The sequence below is a fragment of the Acanthopagrus latus genome, chromosome 2 (assembly GCF_904848185.1).
Source record: "Acanthopagrus latus isolate v.2019 chromosome 2, fAcaLat1.1, whole genome shotgun sequence".
Lineage (NCBI taxonomy): Eukaryota > Metazoa > Chordata > Actinopteri > Spariformes > Sparidae > Acanthopagrus > Acanthopagrus latus.
In genome coordinates, this window is record NC_051040.1 from 2,666,189 (window position 1) to 2,683,646 (window position 17,458).

Consider the following 17,458-nt stretch of genomic DNA (forward strand, 5'->3'; position numbering starts at 1 on the left):
TATGCTTCTCGGGCTTGATGCCGAGAAGGCATTTGATCGGGTGGACTGGCTATTTCTGGAGCATGTCCTAAGTAAAATGGGGTTTGATGAAACATTTATTGAGTGGTTCGAAGTCCTATATAAAAACCCCACTTCCAGAGTCCGTGTCAACGGTCATATCTCAGATAGTTTTCCATTAAAAAGAGGAACACGTCAAGGTTGCTGCCTGTCCCCAATTTTGTTCGCTATAAGTATTGAACCCTTAGCAGAACTAATTAGAAGTAACCCACTAATTCTTGGTATATCAGACAAAACAAAGGAGCACAAATTATCACTATACGCGGATGATGTCATCTTGTACATTAGAGATCCTAGCACTTCTATACCTGAACTTTTAAAAGTTTTGAAAGACTTTGGCGTGGCCTCAGGCTATAAAGTCAACGAATCGAAATCTGAAGCCTTGATGTTAAATGGGTGCTGGCCCTCAGAATTATCTGATAAGGTCAAATTTAACTGGTCACCTCAGGGATTTCGATACTTGGGAATAATTATTTCCCTGGATGCATTTCAACTGTACAATTTGAATTATGCGAAATTAATAGAACAGATACAAAAAGACCTGGAAAGATGGGAATTATTGCCACTATCCTTCTTTGGTAGGATTGAGACAGTTAGAACAAACATTCTGCCCAGACTGTTATACTTGTTTCTGTCTCTTCCTATTTGGATTTCAGCAGTTAAATTCAAAAAGTTACAAAAAATGATTTCTTCTTTTATTTGGCAGAAAAAGAAACCCAGAATTAAATTTACGCACTTGTCCAGCAGTAAAGCACGTGGTGGTCTAAATGTACCAAATTTGAAATTATATTACTGGGCTGCACAACTACACGGAGCAGTAGAATGGTCAAAACAAAACAAAGAAACAACATGGCTATCTCTAGAGCAAAATTCGTGCCCTGGAGTCTCACTACAAGCATTACCATTCTGCTCAAATGAGATATGGACAAAGTATAAAATTTCAAATATCTGGATGAAGTGCACACATAAGGTTTTAAATTCTGTAAAAAAAATAATAAACGCACCACAGTCTATATCTAGGGCAATGAAAATTTCCGAGATAATAGATTTCAAACCTAGACAGTTTGACTCAAGATTTAAAGAATGGGAAAATAAGGGGCTTATTTTTATTGAGGACTTATTTGATGGTGATACCCTGAAGTCATTTAACCAATTACAGGAAAAATTTGGTTTGATATCCACAGATTTCTACAGGTTTTTGCAATTGAGAAGCTACCTGACCTCACATAAAGAATGGCAATCTCTTACATCACAGCCTTCTGATTTAGAAGTTTTCTTCATCAAGATGATAAAGAAAGGGGATGGTAAAAAAATAGTTTCACATCTATACAAATTACTACAGACAATTGTGGCGGGGGGCTCTCTTGGAATAAGGGAAAAGTGGGAACTAGAAATGAATGTGGTGATTGAGGACCAAATTTGGGAACAAGTATGTGAGAATGGACATAAACTGACCAGCAGCCCCACATGGAAAGAATTCATATGGAAAGTGAATCTCCGCTTTTTCAAAACTCCATTTATTATCTCCAAATTTGACAAAACAAAGACAAACCTTTGCTGGAGACAATGCGGACAAATTGGAGATCACACACACATTTTTTGGGATTGTCCTAAACTGAAAATGTACTGGGAGGGGATCCAGGCGGAAATTTCTAACATTTTACAAACAAGTATAAGGAATGACCCGCTGGTCTTTGTTCTTGGAGTGCTTCCCTGTGACTTTTTATGTAAAGAAAAAATTTATCTACTCAAAATCATCATAATGGTGGCAAGAAAGATGATAACTATGTCCTGGTGTAAGCCATTACCCCCGACTGTTGACCAATGGAAAGACAGACTTCTTAGGGTATACACAATGGAAAAAATAACAGCAAAGCTCAACCTTGACATGGCCTTATTCAAGAGGAGGTGGAACCCATTAATTACTTACTTTGGACTAACATTACAGGACACCTAGATGATTTAGCATAGACACCTACAGGACTGGACCCTCAAGAGTAAAAGGGTGTATTTCTGTTTTTATTATTTCATTTCATGAGTATCAATCACCATGGAAATTCTACTCAATTTGTTTTTTTACATAATTTATCAATATTCTTACTATCCTATTTTATTTTTCAGACCTCTGACACTGTCATAAACATATGGAATACCCTTGCCGATAGGTTCTCAGTTCATGTTGTTCCTATTTTTGTTTTTTTTTCTACTTTTTTACAGATATGGAACAAAAAAAATGTAAAGCTTTTAACAAGAATAATTTTGTAAGTGTGTTTAAGTATGTAAAGCTTGAAATATCAATAAAAACATTTGTTAAAAAAAAAACAAAAAAAAAAACAAAAAAAAAAAAACATTTATTCTTACAACTGTCATGGAGGCACACTGACTTAAAGTGGCATATGAACTATAAACCTCGCTCTCACCTCCCAGGAAAAATGAAGGCTGACTAAAACGAGTCACGTTTTCTTTGGATCCATGTTTTTAGGGCTTTGAACCTTTTATTTTACCTCCACCTGCCTTCACCTTCATGGATGACATATACTATATTATATATTGTATATTATCATATATACTATATATTGAATGTGACTACGTAGCATGCTGAACAAAGGGTGTTACATAGAAGACAAATCTTATTTTTACATTACATTTCAGTTTTAGTCTTTGAATTGGAAATTCTGCATTTTGTCGGTGTAATACTCTTTATAAATTTCATTGTACATAAAAACCCCAAACATCCTCCTTGTGTAGCTTGTGTAACATGAGCTGGTGTTAGACAAAAGAACTACAATATATTGTGTCTAATGCTGACTCCACCTCATTCAGAACGACTACTAAAAGGGGAGATTTGTAATGCACCTAATGACGACTTGATAAAATTAAATTCCTTACCGGAATGTCACTCCCAAAGACGACGATCTCCAACACAGACTTTTCCTCGTTGGTGTCAATGGAGCTCAGGTCATAAAGAGAGGAGTGGACCGGTCCATACACCCACTCTGTGAACTTCCTGCACAGCGGCCTCATCGCCTCATCGGTGAATTCCCGGTGCAGTATGTGCCTGAACAGCTGGCCAAGGTACCGATCAGAGGAGATGATTATTTTGAGTGTCAACACAGTGAATCTTCCCAAACACTTCACATCAGACAGGTTTCCCACAGTCAGGTAGTGTTGCTCTACAAGGCTGGAAATCCATGATTACATCCCGTTTTTGTTAAAATTATATTAATGTGATGATAAATAGAAGAAGGAAACTAACATAAATCTGTGTGAAAATACAATAAAACCCTTAAGAGGAAACATATTTACCCCAATCTTGCCCAGCTTGGCAGCTAACTTCAGAGGAGTTAAACCCTGATTGTTCTCGATTGCTTCTAACTGGACTTTTTTCCCCTGAAGTTTGTTGTGCTGAATGAGGATCTGGTCGTACATTCTTTCAATCATATCTGTGTTTTCTGTCGTGTTGTCTGCAATGACCACTAAAGCATGCAAGGTGGTGTTTCCCTGCGAGTCTTTGTCCGTCAGGTCAGCTCTTGTGTACGGGTTGTCCATGAGGAAGGACACGATGTCGGGCTGGTTGGTGCAGGCAGCCAGAGATAAAGGAAGCTCTCCTGTTGAGAAGACACAAAGGGGAGTTTTTTTTTAGTGATGAGGTTTGCAAATATAGCTTATGGGGATATTTATTAGGGGGATTTAATTACCCACCAAAGTAAAAGCCCAGTCCTGCTTTACGCTGGAAGAAGTTCCCGTCGGCTTTGGCTTGCACATCTGCTCCTTTCTGGACGAGCAACTTCACAAGGTCAAAGCTTCTTCTCTCGATGGCGATGTGCAGGGCCGTCTGACCTGTGAGGTATCAAAACCTTTAATCTGACAGAGTACAACATTTCAATCTATAAAATAAAACTGGTATTAGTCATAACATTAGCCAATGAAAAGTTTGAAAATAAAGAAACTAACAATATTGTGGATTAGTGACACTGAGGACATCTTAAATTAGTTGCTGCACTCTACTGACACGCATGTTGTGACATTCATTATATCACATACTCACTGTGTGAACTCACTTTCAAGTCAGTTTATATTTATATAGTCTATAATCAGAATTCTGTCTCAAATCTTATAGTCTATACAATATATAACGTCCTCTGTCCTTTAGTTTCACCTACCTTTGTAACAAGGATCTGTGTAAGACGCGTTGATCAGATTTTCTAAATCTCCAGTTTTCTCAGCTATATCGAGGAGAACCTCGATGGTGTCATTTTTTCCGTCCTTTAGATTCAGCAGAGCTTTCAGGAGGGCAGTTTTCCCGTTTGTTTGATCTGCAAGTTGTGAACAAGTCAGTATGTCAGTATCTGGAGAGTTTCTGGTGATTCATACCAATAAATAAGAACTAGAATAACCTCTTAAATTTACTCTAGACATTAAGTTAGCTACACAAGAATTATTCTCCAATCTAGACAGCAGCTTTTTGGAGCAAACAGAATTGAATTAACTATAACCTTTTATTTATGTGATCCAAAAAAAAAAATACATACTGCACTGTTTCATACTGACATGCTCACAGACGGGGCTGTCATCAGAGCAAATTTTCACTGCATGATTATTTTTATATTTTATTTTAATTTATCTAACCATGTTTCAAATTTTACTGTAACTGTAAAAACAAGTGCATATAAAGAAAACATACAGTGAAAATGCAACCAGACTCATCCGTCCTCACATCTACTGTGGATCAGTTGTTTGGTATCTTTTGTCAATACCAGTATATTGTAACACCCCTGGTCATAGAAAATAAGACATTAAACCGTCTCTGTCCTACTCACCTGTGTATTCTGGGCTCGTAAGTTGCTTTTTATTGACCATCAGGTAGTCGAGCAGACCATTGAGCTGATCTGTGTCTCCCTGAGACGCTGCTTCGAAGACTCTCTCTCTGCTGAACGCTTTACTGCAAATGTTGTCAAGGCTGTCACTGGGTGGTCTGAAATGTAGAAAAGTTCACTTATAAGTCTATAGATCAAGTCAAAAGATCAATAATGTAGCTCAACCAAGCAATATGTAAACATAATTTACATGACCAACTGTTTTGACACAATGTGTTAAGAACAGCTTGTGTTCACACAGTATTTGTTTGACAATTCTAACCAGCTTTTAAACAAATGAAGGCTTCAAACAAGCTAAAGCATGTTTACCTGGAATCCACCACCTTGTCACCTGATACCTTTCAGTGCCCACAGGCTAAAACAAAACACACATTTTTGTGTAGCTATAGAACCAAACTAGTTCATCTCAACATCTGTCTGTGTAATAATAAAAGGCCATGTGCACAACCTGTGAGAAAGAAATCAGACTCCAGTTCTTCCCCGTCAGGATCAGTTACCTGGATAGTAAGACGTTGGTATCCATAGGTACATGAGCTATCTCTGGGCCGTCTTCCAGGAGCCAATCCAGACCATCCCCCTCCTTGTCCTGGTCTTTGTTTGGGTCCACATCGTCTGGTGGCCGTCCGTCATTCATGTTTTTTTGTTAAAAGTAAAGTCTTAATCGAGTATGACATACAGTCCTTGCTTCCGTAAGCAGCTCATGAGCTGTGATAAACAGCACAGGTGTAGAATTGCAAAAAGGTCATGGGCGTCACTGAGGTGTGGAGGATGTTACCTTGGTCACGCTCCTCCCTTTGCCCAGAGGGGAAGTCTTTTGTTTGCCTAACAACACTGCTCCACTGGTAGAAAATGAGAGCAGGCTTCAGATCAGAGTTCACCTACTGGATGTTTATTTTTTTTAAACCACCTGTTTTATTACATTTTTAGTTTTTGGGGCCGTTTGATGCTCAGTACAGCTGAAAAGAGCTGCAAAGATTAAAAGATTCACTGTAAACTATCAAATTCATAACCAACTATTTTGATAATCCACCAAAATTTCTTGTTTCCTTCTTCTTTTGCGGCAGTAAACTCTTTGGGGGTTGTGGACAAAGCATTACATTTGAGGAAGTCATCTTGGGTTTAAAAAAAACAAAAAACAAACAAAAAAAAAACACTGACATTTTGTAGAGCAAACTTCTGATCAATTAATTGAGAAAAAACAAAAGAAAATCCAAGTTGTAGCCCAGCTGATGTTAAAAAACACTTTGATGTCCGTTTTAGCTTCTTTACTCAGTTTACTTTGTTCTGGTTTGAGGTTCTGGTCCACACTGACCTGGTAGCATCACAGGTTTTTGCAGCTTTGTCATTGTCACACAAATGATTCGATTCTCCCGTCTGACCACATTCCAAGGTTGCTCTTTTGTTCTGACATCTGATGACTGGAGGCCTTTTCAGTAAACTTGTTGTATATTTTAGATGACAAGGGACAAAGAACACATTCTAAGATACGCTTCACTCAATGTTTATTACCAACCCATAATGCAGCATAAACATACTGGACATGTACGACAGTGAAACTAAAGATGGCCAAAACACAGTCACAGCACCTCCAGCTCTACCTGCTTATGTTAACTGACTAATCCCACACCAAGTCTCGGAACAGATACTCCAGTAACAAAGTATTTTCCCATGTTCTCCACCTCACAAGTAAAATGAAAAACTGGTTGGTCTCATGCTGACATCAACCACTTCAGCCTACAAAGGGAACTCATAACTAACTAAGGTGTGGCTGTGGTCAGCAATTACCTGTACCAGAACTTCAACACAAATGCTGTTCCACCAAAACAAACTCTGCAGAAGTAACCACTTTAAAAACAACAGAACAAACATTTAACATTTCCCTAACAGGTTTGGATCTGAGCCAACTCCCCGTTTCATAAAAGGAGACCATGCAAGAGATTTTACATAGAAATGGGGTAATTTATCAAACTAAAGTCAACACGACTCATAAAAAAAGACAGTGGTACGGAGTGGATGCCAGCTGTATGAAGGGACAGAGAGTGAACACATCACACCCAGCTGAGCTCAATCAGCTGACGACACTCCTTGTTTCAGCTCAGAAGAAACACCAGCTGATCACTGCAGATATGACAGAAGCAGCATCTTGGTATTTCTTGGTATGGCGAGTATAATATCAGCTATAATGATGATGATGAAGTGATTCATAGTAGGGATTAACAGGGCTGCTGGAAACTCAAGCGAGAGCTACCACTCCAGAACACCTAACAGAACCACCAGCGCCCAAGTGGAGACAGGCAGGGTGGGACAGCAGATGATTATCACATATCCCCCCTTCAAGGTTTCTTTTTTGTTTGGTTGGCTGTTTGTTTTGGAGCTTTGGACCGCTCCCAGGCCTCAAGGAGGGTGCTGGCCCAGTTTTTTTTCCTCTCCATGTTGGACCACTCTCAGACCTTTTAGGAGGGAGTCTGTCTGTTTAATAGGGACCGTCTTTGTTGTGTTAACCTTTTGTTTAACTATATTGCCATGGCAGGGTATATATACACAGGAATCCTGAAGCTAATTTTAATACCTTTTTAAGACTTTTTCAAGACCATCCCAATGTTTTTTAATACCTCACTGCCACTTCAATATATACATATATAATAATATACAATATAATCAGTGACACTTAACAGTTTTAGTCTGTGATGAAGACTACAGACCACTAGACCACTATGATACAACATCTCCGCACGCAGTGTTGCCGTGCCGCCCAGCGCCACCCTGATGTCGGCAGAAAATGAGGAGGCAGAGTGAGCCGAAGTCATCGCCGTTATGTTCAGGTGCGGTTGCCGGTGGTAGTTTGACGGCATTAGGTTGTGGTGGTGCGCCAGAGCGTACTTGGTGAATTTCCAAGTGCATTCTGGCGCTCTCTGAGACAATTTACAAACGCACCAACAATACCGTAGTTTTATGTACCGGTTCATCTTTGTGTTTTTAATGAAATGAATAAATTCTCACACGATTACATGTCTTTAGGACCCAAACTCTTGGACAGTGCATTCAGAAAAAAATGCAAAATTTAAGACTTAGTAAAGTCGTGAAAAGACTTTAATACTTTTTAAGGGTCTTAATTTTCCCAAAATTGATTTATCACCTTTTAATACTTTTTAAGACACCGCAGATATCACCGCAGGGTAACCCTGCTGCTCCACTGGAGAGACAGAAAGAAACCAAAAGTTGTATTGTTTGTTTTTCTTTAAGTGCTTCTCGTGACTCTACGAAACAGTCACCAGCTCAAACATGACCTCTGCTTGACTGCAGAAGGAAAAAAAAGTATATGCATTTGTATGTTTGTATACTTAGCACTTAAATCATAGCACATATGTGCTTAAGGCATCCTTGATGAAAAGCAGCTACTATGCTCAGATAAAGGCTTGAAAATTCTAAAATTCAAGCTGATCCTCAAGCTGGAAGTAACCAAGAGTGAAAGTTGGCTTAGGAGGCTTTCTGCTCCATAGACAGACAGCTCGTTGTGAAAGACATCTCTTTCAAGGCACTGAAGAGCTAAAGAGGTGAAGAGGTGAAGAGGTAGGTCAAGGCCCCTTAAGTAAAAAGCAGGGTGCAGTTCATATGACAAACCTCAAGCCTGTACTTTTGTTTTGTTTTGTTTTGTTTTTAAGTAGAACAGTAGTATTTTACAATCCTCGATTGCCATATCAAGGAGACCTGCCACCCAGAAAGGTCCAATTCAGGCTGAGTGGGTGAAGCATTACCTCCACCTGGAGCAAAACGTGGACAGGACCATTTATGGACAGGGGCGCTTCAGGTCCTTTGCCTTCCAAGAGATGTGGCGGTGGTACAGCCTTCACAAGTGCCCCCAGGCGGATCCTCAAGCCGGAAGCGACCACAAGAGAAAGATGTCTCAGGAGGCTTTCTGCTCCATTAGACAGTGGCTCCTAATGAAGGAAGATGACATCTCATCCAAGTCACTGAAACGCTTAAGGTACTATATTTAAAATAAAGAAAAAGAGGTAGGTCAAGGCTCATTTGGGTAAAAGCATAGTGCTGTTCATATGACAAACCTCAAGTCTGTACTCAAATGGCACATTACAAAAATCTCCACAAAAAGAGGCTCCTGAGGGATCAGAGGTGATGACGACCAGGCAGATGATGCTCTGCTGGCTGAGGCACTCGACACTTTTCAAAGTCAAGGTACATCAGTTTATCTACTTGGATTAATATTACCGTGTGAACCTCATTAATGCAGAATCTGTATCTAATAAAACCAGCAACAGAATAACACTGAGGATGGTTCTACAGTTCGGTCCTTTAGCTGCTTTGACACAGATTTTTGTCCTCATGACTGCATCAGATTTTGTCCTGATTTCCTTTCAGTGGACACTGACCTGACGCCTCCAGATGCTGCCTCCCAACTACAGCCTGCACAGCCGTCACAGACAGAAACCACTCCACCATCACCTGTAAGCCCACAGTTCAAAGATTACACTGATCATGGCAACGTTTAGGTTTCATACTAATACACTGATTTCTTTACTGGCTCCTCTGTCTGCTCCTGGTGGTCAACAAGGGACAACATCTGATGTGACTGGTGCAGAGCTGCAGACAAACAAACACCACTGACTGAGGAGGCAGTAGCTGCTCCACTTGAACATGCAGCTTAATGGAACGGGAAAGTACAGCCTTACAGTCTGATTATTTCCTGGTTGGTAAATGAAGGTCTTGTCTTTGTTGTTCAACCAGGTGACATATGAGGGGTGGCACAGAATGTGGGAGTCTGGTCCTAAGGGGCTCCCCGAGAAAGAGGACGCTGATAGAGGGCTCTTCCAACACCAAATGTCATTTGAGGACAAGTTCGGCATCATCAGGAAAAGGAAAGTGGTGGTGGGAGGAGGAGTGCCCTCAGCAGACTCATTCTTCCACAGCCGAGTGTTTCCCTGGAGACCAGCAAGTGTGTGAGGTTACAGTCTTCACTGTCCCAGGTCTGAGTGCCCTGTCTGTGCCAAGAAGGACACTTTTCTTTACTGCTGTGGCTACTCAAAAGCTGTCAGGCAGATCTGCCACATGTCCGGCTGGTACTCCATGCTGATGGAGGTCCTGGCCTGTAGCACATGCAGGAAAGCTGCCCAGGACTCAAAAGAACATGCCATCAACAGCTTCCTGGCCTGGGATGCAGCAATAATAAGCCAGCTCAGTCCAGCTCACAGAGCCATGTTCCCTGCTGTTTTAACACTCAGGTGAGTCTCTCAGGAGGAGGGACAGCTGGTTCTCAGTGAAGCCATGAGACAGCGAGCCATCAGCGGCTGGAACAAGCTTGATTTCCACAATCGCAGCATCCAGCATTTTGACAGCCTCTACTCAGCATGTTGGGGTAATGTTCTGTTCAGATGCACTAAAGGTGACCTGGTTAATTCATCTCTGGTACAAAGCTTAAGGTCAGTAAGCATTACTCAACCGCCCGCCTGTTGGACTCCAGGAAAAACCACGTGATGTACTCATTAAATTAAACAGCTGTGGCTTCATTCTGACTGTGGTGCAAAGGCTCGAGGGTCATCACAAAAGCATCAGATCACCAAACTGTATCAGCGTGTGCCGCAGAGAGTGACAGTCGACGACCCTGAACTCAGCAAACTCAGGACCCCTATCCTGAGAGTAAACTCGAAGTGTGTTGCTGAGTTCATAAGGAGACAGGAAGCCTTGTCAGCCAAGAATGTGACGGATCAAGGTTTGTCTGTCCTCTGTCATCATCAGAGTGTTGTCAGCACTAACCAACCCCCCACAGCAGAGTTTTCATTAGAGGAGAGACCTCATACAACTCGACAGCAAGTGCAGTATCGGATCACTCCATCTTTGGCAGGGACCAGGAAAGGAGACTTTTTGCTCATTGTAAATAGAAATTCTATCTGGCACACAGTTTCTGAAATCCTCCAAAAGTATCACGTTACACAATTTCTTAAAGTCATTAACCCCTTTAGAGTGACACCAACAGTCAGAGAGCTGCTTTGTCACAGCCAAATTCCACTCAAGTCTTACTATCAGTTTTCCTAAAACGGCAGAATTTTTGGTGATATGACTCAGGCACCAATTCATAGGCACCAAGCCCCGTAGTTTTAACAACCTCAAAGTGTTGACTCAGGTCAGATGATACAGACGCATAGGCATCTTGAACCTTACCTGTAAACACACTGAAGAAGCAAGGACCAGACATTTCTAGGCCACTTTGATGTATCCGCGACACACTCAAACAAAATAAAGTACTTATCTATGTCCCTCTCACAAAGATAAGGAACAAGACGAATATACTTGTTTATACCAAGTAATCAGAAGGACAGTCAGATAAAAACAAATCAGGAAGACTGTCTCAGGTCAAGCTCCGTCAAATGAAGCTGCCTTTTAGTTTCCTCTTCCATCTTCCTCAACTCCAATTCATTATTGAGTTCCTTCTCTTTTAAATATAAGCGGTGCATCTCAATACTTAACTCCCTTAATCTGAGCATTTCTTCTGAGTTTGGCTTGGCAACCTGTGAGCTCATAACCTGCACAGCAGTATCACAAGGCAAAACTCATTGGTTAAAAAAGGCAGACCACAAAACATTTTTGATCTCCTGCTTCCGCAACTGTTTACAGACAGATACAGATACTACATCAAAGTGATCAGCAATCACAAACACACACACAATTGCTCCTTAGTGCAACGGTGGAATTGATCAATGCTGGGACGTGCCACAAACTCCTCAAGGATGAATTCCATCTGGAGCAGTCAATCACCAGACACACACGCAAAAAAATAAACTGAAACGCCAAAAACATGCAAGTAATCACTGCCCAACGAAACAAAACAATCGGAGTATCCAACACAACCTTACCAGGTACACACAATATGTGTAGCCACTCATCAAATCGAGAGCTACCTACACAAAGCATCAACGCAACACCCACAGCACCAACCATCAAAACATGTGGAGAGAAACAGTTACACTTGCACAACTTGTAACAACAAGCTACACAGCTGAGATGAAAAAAAGACAGAGCCATCAGCAACTAACCCACACACAGCTTTGTTTCATAGGTCTGTGTGTGTGTTTTTGGACGAGCTCCCGAAATATATTCAGACCCTCTAATAAAAAGACTCACAGAGAGGGTGTAACATATTAAAAAAGGATGCTCACACATCAAGCGAATGGTCAAACCAAATTTTTATTTTGAAATCAGAAGGACCTACCTACCAAAAAGGCAGGGCCCTATGATTTCCGAGATCATGGAATTGGCCAATTAAAATGGAATCTTTTTTTTTTTTTTTTTTTAACGCAGAATTTGACATAATTTCACTGAAATGCTGTTTTTATGTGGAAGAAGAACAGATGTCTGGGCAAAGCTGCACAGAGGGAAGCAAATCTGGGTGGCACAACAAGCCCTGTCCACAGACTGAGCCACTCCCCCTTCAAAACAATGTAAGCATGGAGAAGCGGCTGCCCACGGCACCGTCTTCGTCAACGAAAAAACAGAGAAACTCAACATCAACCCCTCAGTACAGAGCCAAACAGTTCCAGAAAGCAGTTTGCATATTCTGCCAACAATCAGTTGACTGGAAGCATAAAAATACGTGCAATGACCACATACTGTCCAAAAGCCATGTGAGAAAGGTTGGAGATCCCAGCTGAAATAAACAAAAGGGGAAATCACTGAGCCAGCCGTCACACTCAGCTATCCCCTCTAAACTATCAAGGAAATTAATCTAACCCTAAATGAACCAAAGAAAACCGAAAACTGGACTACCAGTGATCTCCACACTAACAAAACAAAACCCCAGCACTGAAAAACGTGGGGGAAAAAGGCAAAAGGGAAAAATATCCCCCTTTCAATGTGAGCTGGGCAGTGGCTCCTGAGAGAGGGAGACTTCCACTCAATCCTCCTTAAACGTGTCATCAGGTAATTAATAACACCTGGACAGGTGTGTCTTCCTGAGAGAGACAGCGAAAGAACAGGCAGAGGGAGAGAGAAAACAACCATTACAGGCCCACACGTGACAAGGACACGGAGGGAGTTTTTTGTTTTAGTGATGAGGTTTGCAAATATAGTTTATGGGACTTATTTTTGGGGGGATTTAATTACCTACCAAAATAAAAGCCCTGTCCTGATTTATGCTGAAAGAAATTCCTGTTGCCTTTGGTTTGCAGATCTGCTGACATTTATTTATATTCTGTGTAAGATGTGTTGGTCAGATTTTCTAAATCTCCAGTTTTCTCAGGTATACTGAGGAGAACCTCGATGGTGTCATTTTTCCCGCCAGCAGTTTTCTCGAAGTCCATATGGCGTATTTGATATTGGCCAGGGTGAGACTTTTTCTTATATAGTTTGTTGTGCTGAATGACGATCTTGTCGTACATCCTTTCAATCATGTTTGGTTTTCTGTTGAGTTGTGTGCTGTGACCAAAGCATGTAAGACGTGTTTCCCTGCAAGTCTTTGTCAGCCAGGTCAACTCTTGTGTACAGGTCGTCCATGAGGAAGGAAATGATGTCGGCCAGTTGGTGCAGGCAGCCAGAGATAAAGGAAGCTCTCCTGTTGAAAATACACAGAGGGGAGATTTTTTTTTAGTGATGAGGTTTGCAAATGTAGCTTATGGGACTTATTTTGAGAGGATTTAATATCCTACCAAAATAAAAGCCCAGTCCTGATTTACACTGGAAGAAATTCGTGTTGGCTTTGGCTTCACACATCTGCTGACATTTATTCATTTTCTGTGAAAGATGCATTGATCAGATTTTTTAAATCTCCAGTGTTTTCAGCTATATTGAGGAGAACCTCGATAGTGTCATTTTCCCTGTCCTTTAAAATTACAAGTGCAGTTTTCTCGTCTGTTTGATCTGAAAGTTGTGTAAAAGAAGTTAGTTTTGTTTCTACTTAAATCATTCACATCAGTATCTGGAGACTTTCTGATGAGCCATACCAACTTTATAAATAACTAGAGACACCTCTTAAATTTACTTTAGAATTACAGTCACATCAAACAATAATTCTCCATCTAGACAGCAGCTTTTTTGGACCATCAGATCAGATTTTCACTATATGGTTATTTGTTTGCCATCAGTCAAATTCATATTTAATTTAGTTATGTAATTTAGTACAATAATTGAAATAAGTGTTTATAAAGAAAACATATCGATGTGGAAAAAAAAAAAAAAAAAAAAAAACACCAGATGAGGTGATAAAAGACCCATCAGGCCTCACATCTGCTCTAGATCAGTCAATATCTTTTACCAATACCAGTATATTCTGATACCCCTAGTCATAGAAAATGAGACATTAAACTGTGTGTCCTGCTTGCTTGTGTATTCTGGGCTCATAAATTGCTTTTTACATACGATCATTCATACGGGTTGATCTGTGTCTCACTGAGATGCTGCTCCAAAGACTCTCTCTCTGCTGAACACTTTACTGCAAATGTTGTCAACACTGTCACTGCATGGTCTGAAATTGTGGAAAAGATAATAAGATTATACTTTTTTGTCGTTGTGCACGTTACAAGTACAGAGACAACAAAATGCAGTTAGCATCTAAGCAGAAGTGCAGAGAAGCAGTATAATGCAGACTGTATACACCATAAATATTGCAGATATTACAGTATATAGATATTACTGACAGTACTAAATGAAGATACAGGTTGTACCATATAAGTGTTATTAGCAGTAATAAAGGGTAGGAAAGGTATAGTTGAAGAGTAAAATAGTCATGAGAAGTGCAGTGTCTCAGTGGGATGGCGGGGTGGATCCAAAACCCTTCCATTTCCTGTCCTGGCTGCTACTGGCTCAAACTCTTTCCTCAGCAGTAGTGTAGTTACCTGAGACTATTCAGTCTCCAAAACTGTGGATGATAAGAGAAACAGACTGCAGAAGGAGCTTTGCTATGGCTGCTTAATGTACCACCCACACAGAACACTCTGCAAAATCTAAATGTAAGGAAGAAAACTGGTGAAACTCTCGCTTACTAGAGGGTCAGTTTAACATCAGAGGGCCTTTAACCTCCCCGGTGGTAGATTCTAGGGAGTTGTGGCTCCATCTAGAGGTGAAAAACAAGAACTTGCCAAACTGACTGCTTCTGTTTCTTTAGGAAAGGAGCAGTTTGAGTAAAAATGTGTGACTAGAGAAAGTGTTACATTTTTTATCAGTGTGAATTTTAATGTTCTTATTTTTTACGTTTTGTTTTTACCAACAGCACAGTAAATTTTCATCAGGATATACTGCAAACTAAAGTTAATATATTGACAGATCTTTTTTTTCCCTTGATCATTTACCTCCATAGTTTTTTGATTCATAAACAGAGCTGTTGACTAATTTCACATTCAGTGTATGATTTACTGAAGAGGCTGTATTAATACTGTCACAGGAAGTTCTTATGTAATTCACATAGTGTTGTTCAAATTATATAAAATTGACTTTCCTGTTTAAAACTTGTTGATGCAGCTGTCATCCCATCACTTCTCCTTGTTTTCTTTTGACATGATATCAGGGGAGAGCGCGAACGCAGTCCCCCACTACCAGAAATTATGCAGTCGAGATTCCCACATTTGGGGAATTCGCAGGGGTCAGCACAACCGGAGTGCAATGGCTGAGCCTCGCCCTGGGTGAACCACCTTCTTGATCATGGTATCTCCCCTGCCAGGTAAGTATGAGTTGTACAGCTCAGAGGCAGGGATCTCATTCACACACATGCAATGTTGATAGATGGTGCAATGTAGAACATCTATAAATTTCCAGAACCAGAGGTTACAAAAGGGTGTGTGAATCTGCAGGACCTTCATGCAGAAAATACAGTTTTGTACTGAGGCTGACGGTAATTGTTTAGATTTTACTCGATACATAACGGCTATAGTTCCCATCATGCAATGCTGCATTCCCACGCCACATTCTAACCTCATATTGCATCTATTTTACCTCTAACAAATAACCAACAGCCTAACTGCACATCCGAGCCTCACAAATGAGCATACCTTTAAACCATACTGCATTCAGATGTTTGATTTTTAATTTAAATTCAGAGAAAAGGATAAAAGACACTTTTCATTTTCCCCCACCCCCGTCACATCAGAACCACTTCCTGGTTCTTTGTTCCTGTTTCTTGTTCACTGCTGGTGGTCCACTGACCTATAAGCTACTGCCACCTATAGGTCTGGAGGGTGAACAACAGCAGGGGTGTGTGGCTGCAGGTCTTCATTCAAACACATCGAGGGTAAATCTGATATAATAAACCATTTCAAGACTAAGTTCAGTTGATTAAGACAAGTGTAGCCAAATGGCCTTTTATGAAATAGTTTGAAGTAAGTCCCTTTGTATATGGCAAACAATTAATTTAGATCAATAAAATTCAAGTGCATACATACAGAGAAACTGCACTATGAGACCATGCAGTGACGATTTCCACTGTGGTCTAAAATGTAGCCTGAATGAAGCCTATAAAAAAACTGATAATTGAATTAATCATTATGAAGACTTACATGGATATCTCATATTGTCATCAAATACTGAACAGGTAGTTGCCTTCATTCAACATGACAAAATTCTACAGAGGACGGGTCTGATTGTAATCTTAATTTTTGCACAATCGATGGTGCACTAAGCTTGAAGGAAAGGACTTACGGCAGCTGCAAAACAATATACTGGTGGAGGAACATTTACACAGCAACTTTCAGAAATTAGGTATTAACATCAGCAAATAAGTGCAATGAAATGCAAGTATACTGAAATCCTTTTATCCAGCCATTAACATTACTCTTAGACAGTGAGAGGGGGGTGCACCGTTCCTGGAGATACTGCAATACCAGGTCGATGCGTGGAGTGGACGGAGCAAGCCCCTATTCCATCTCCCTGTTCCAAAAATCAATTTAATATATGGTCCCCGGGTAGGGGACGTATCAGATATTAAACTGATAAGAACAGATACTACACTTGATCTTAGCCAAAAGGCCGAGAAGCGATGCTCAACAACTGACAGAGCAGAGCTACTGGTTCTTTACACCGTCACTTTACCTCATGGATTTGGACTTGAAAAACACAACAAGAGCCTGTAAAATACTGTGTGAATCTACAGCAACTTAATTCAGAAATTTCATTTTTACACTTAAGATGACAGAGATTATTTACACTTTAATTGACAGGATTTATTTCCCATCATGCAATGCTGTATTCCCACACCACATACTGACCTATACCAGTTTTAACCATTTTACCTCCAACAAATGAAAAACAGCCTAACAGCATGCTCATATGAGCCAAAGCTAAATCACAGCGCACTGAGATGTTTGCTCTACATTTAAACATCAGAGGAGAGAATGAAAACACCAAAGTTACATGTTTTACCCCCCGTCACAACCACTTCCTGTTTCTTTGCTCCTTGCTCACTGCTGGTGAGCAACTAACATTCCTGCTACTGCCATCTATTGGTCTGGACTGTGAACAACAGCAGGGCTCAACAGAGGGTTGTGTGACTGCAGGTTTTTGTTCAAACAACTGAACTGCGCACCTTATAA

General features: G+C 40.5%; 1 protein-coding gene and 2 non-coding genes across 11 annotated transcripts in view; all 3 read right to left on the reverse strand.

Moving 5' to 3' along the window:
• LOC119006945 (transient receptor potential cation channel subfamily V member 1-like) overlaps positions 1–17,458 on the reverse strand; it is a 76,655-nt gene that overhangs the window by 6,603 nt on the left and 52,594 nt on the right. For 2 of the 9 annotated variants that reach the window (XM_037076147.1, XM_037076132.1), the window contains exons 2-8: positions 14,310–14,403; positions 5,432–13,494; positions 4,878–5,032; positions 4,221–4,373; positions 3,760–3,897; positions 3,364–3,665; positions 2,947–3,123 (exon numbers count right to left, since the gene is read on the reverse strand). In XM_037076147.1, the coding sequence (XP_036932042.1) occupies positions 2,947–3,123; positions 3,364–3,665; positions 3,760–3,897; positions 4,221–4,373; positions 4,878–5,032; positions 5,432–5,568 (1,062 nt within the window). In that variant the 5' untranslated portion in view covers positions 5,569–13,494; positions 14,310–14,403. Of the gene's footprint in view, positions 1–2,946; positions 3,124–3,363; positions 3,666–3,759; positions 3,898–4,220; positions 4,374–4,877; positions 5,033–5,431; positions 13,495–14,297; positions 14,404–14,602; positions 14,751–14,773; positions 14,797–17,458 lie in introns of those variants that run through there. The other 7 variants (XM_037076110.1, XM_037076100.1, XM_037076121.1 and 4 more) reach the window with 6 other exon arrangements.
• On the reverse strand, positions 15,439–15,602 carry LOC119013760. The gene has a single exon (XR_005072814.1). It is a non-coding gene; the product is annotated as a U1 spliceosomal RNA (small nuclear RNA).
• LOC119013774 lies at positions 16,717–16,907 on the reverse strand. Its single transcript, XR_005072816.1, has one exon. It is a non-coding gene; the product is annotated as a U2 spliceosomal RNA (small nuclear RNA).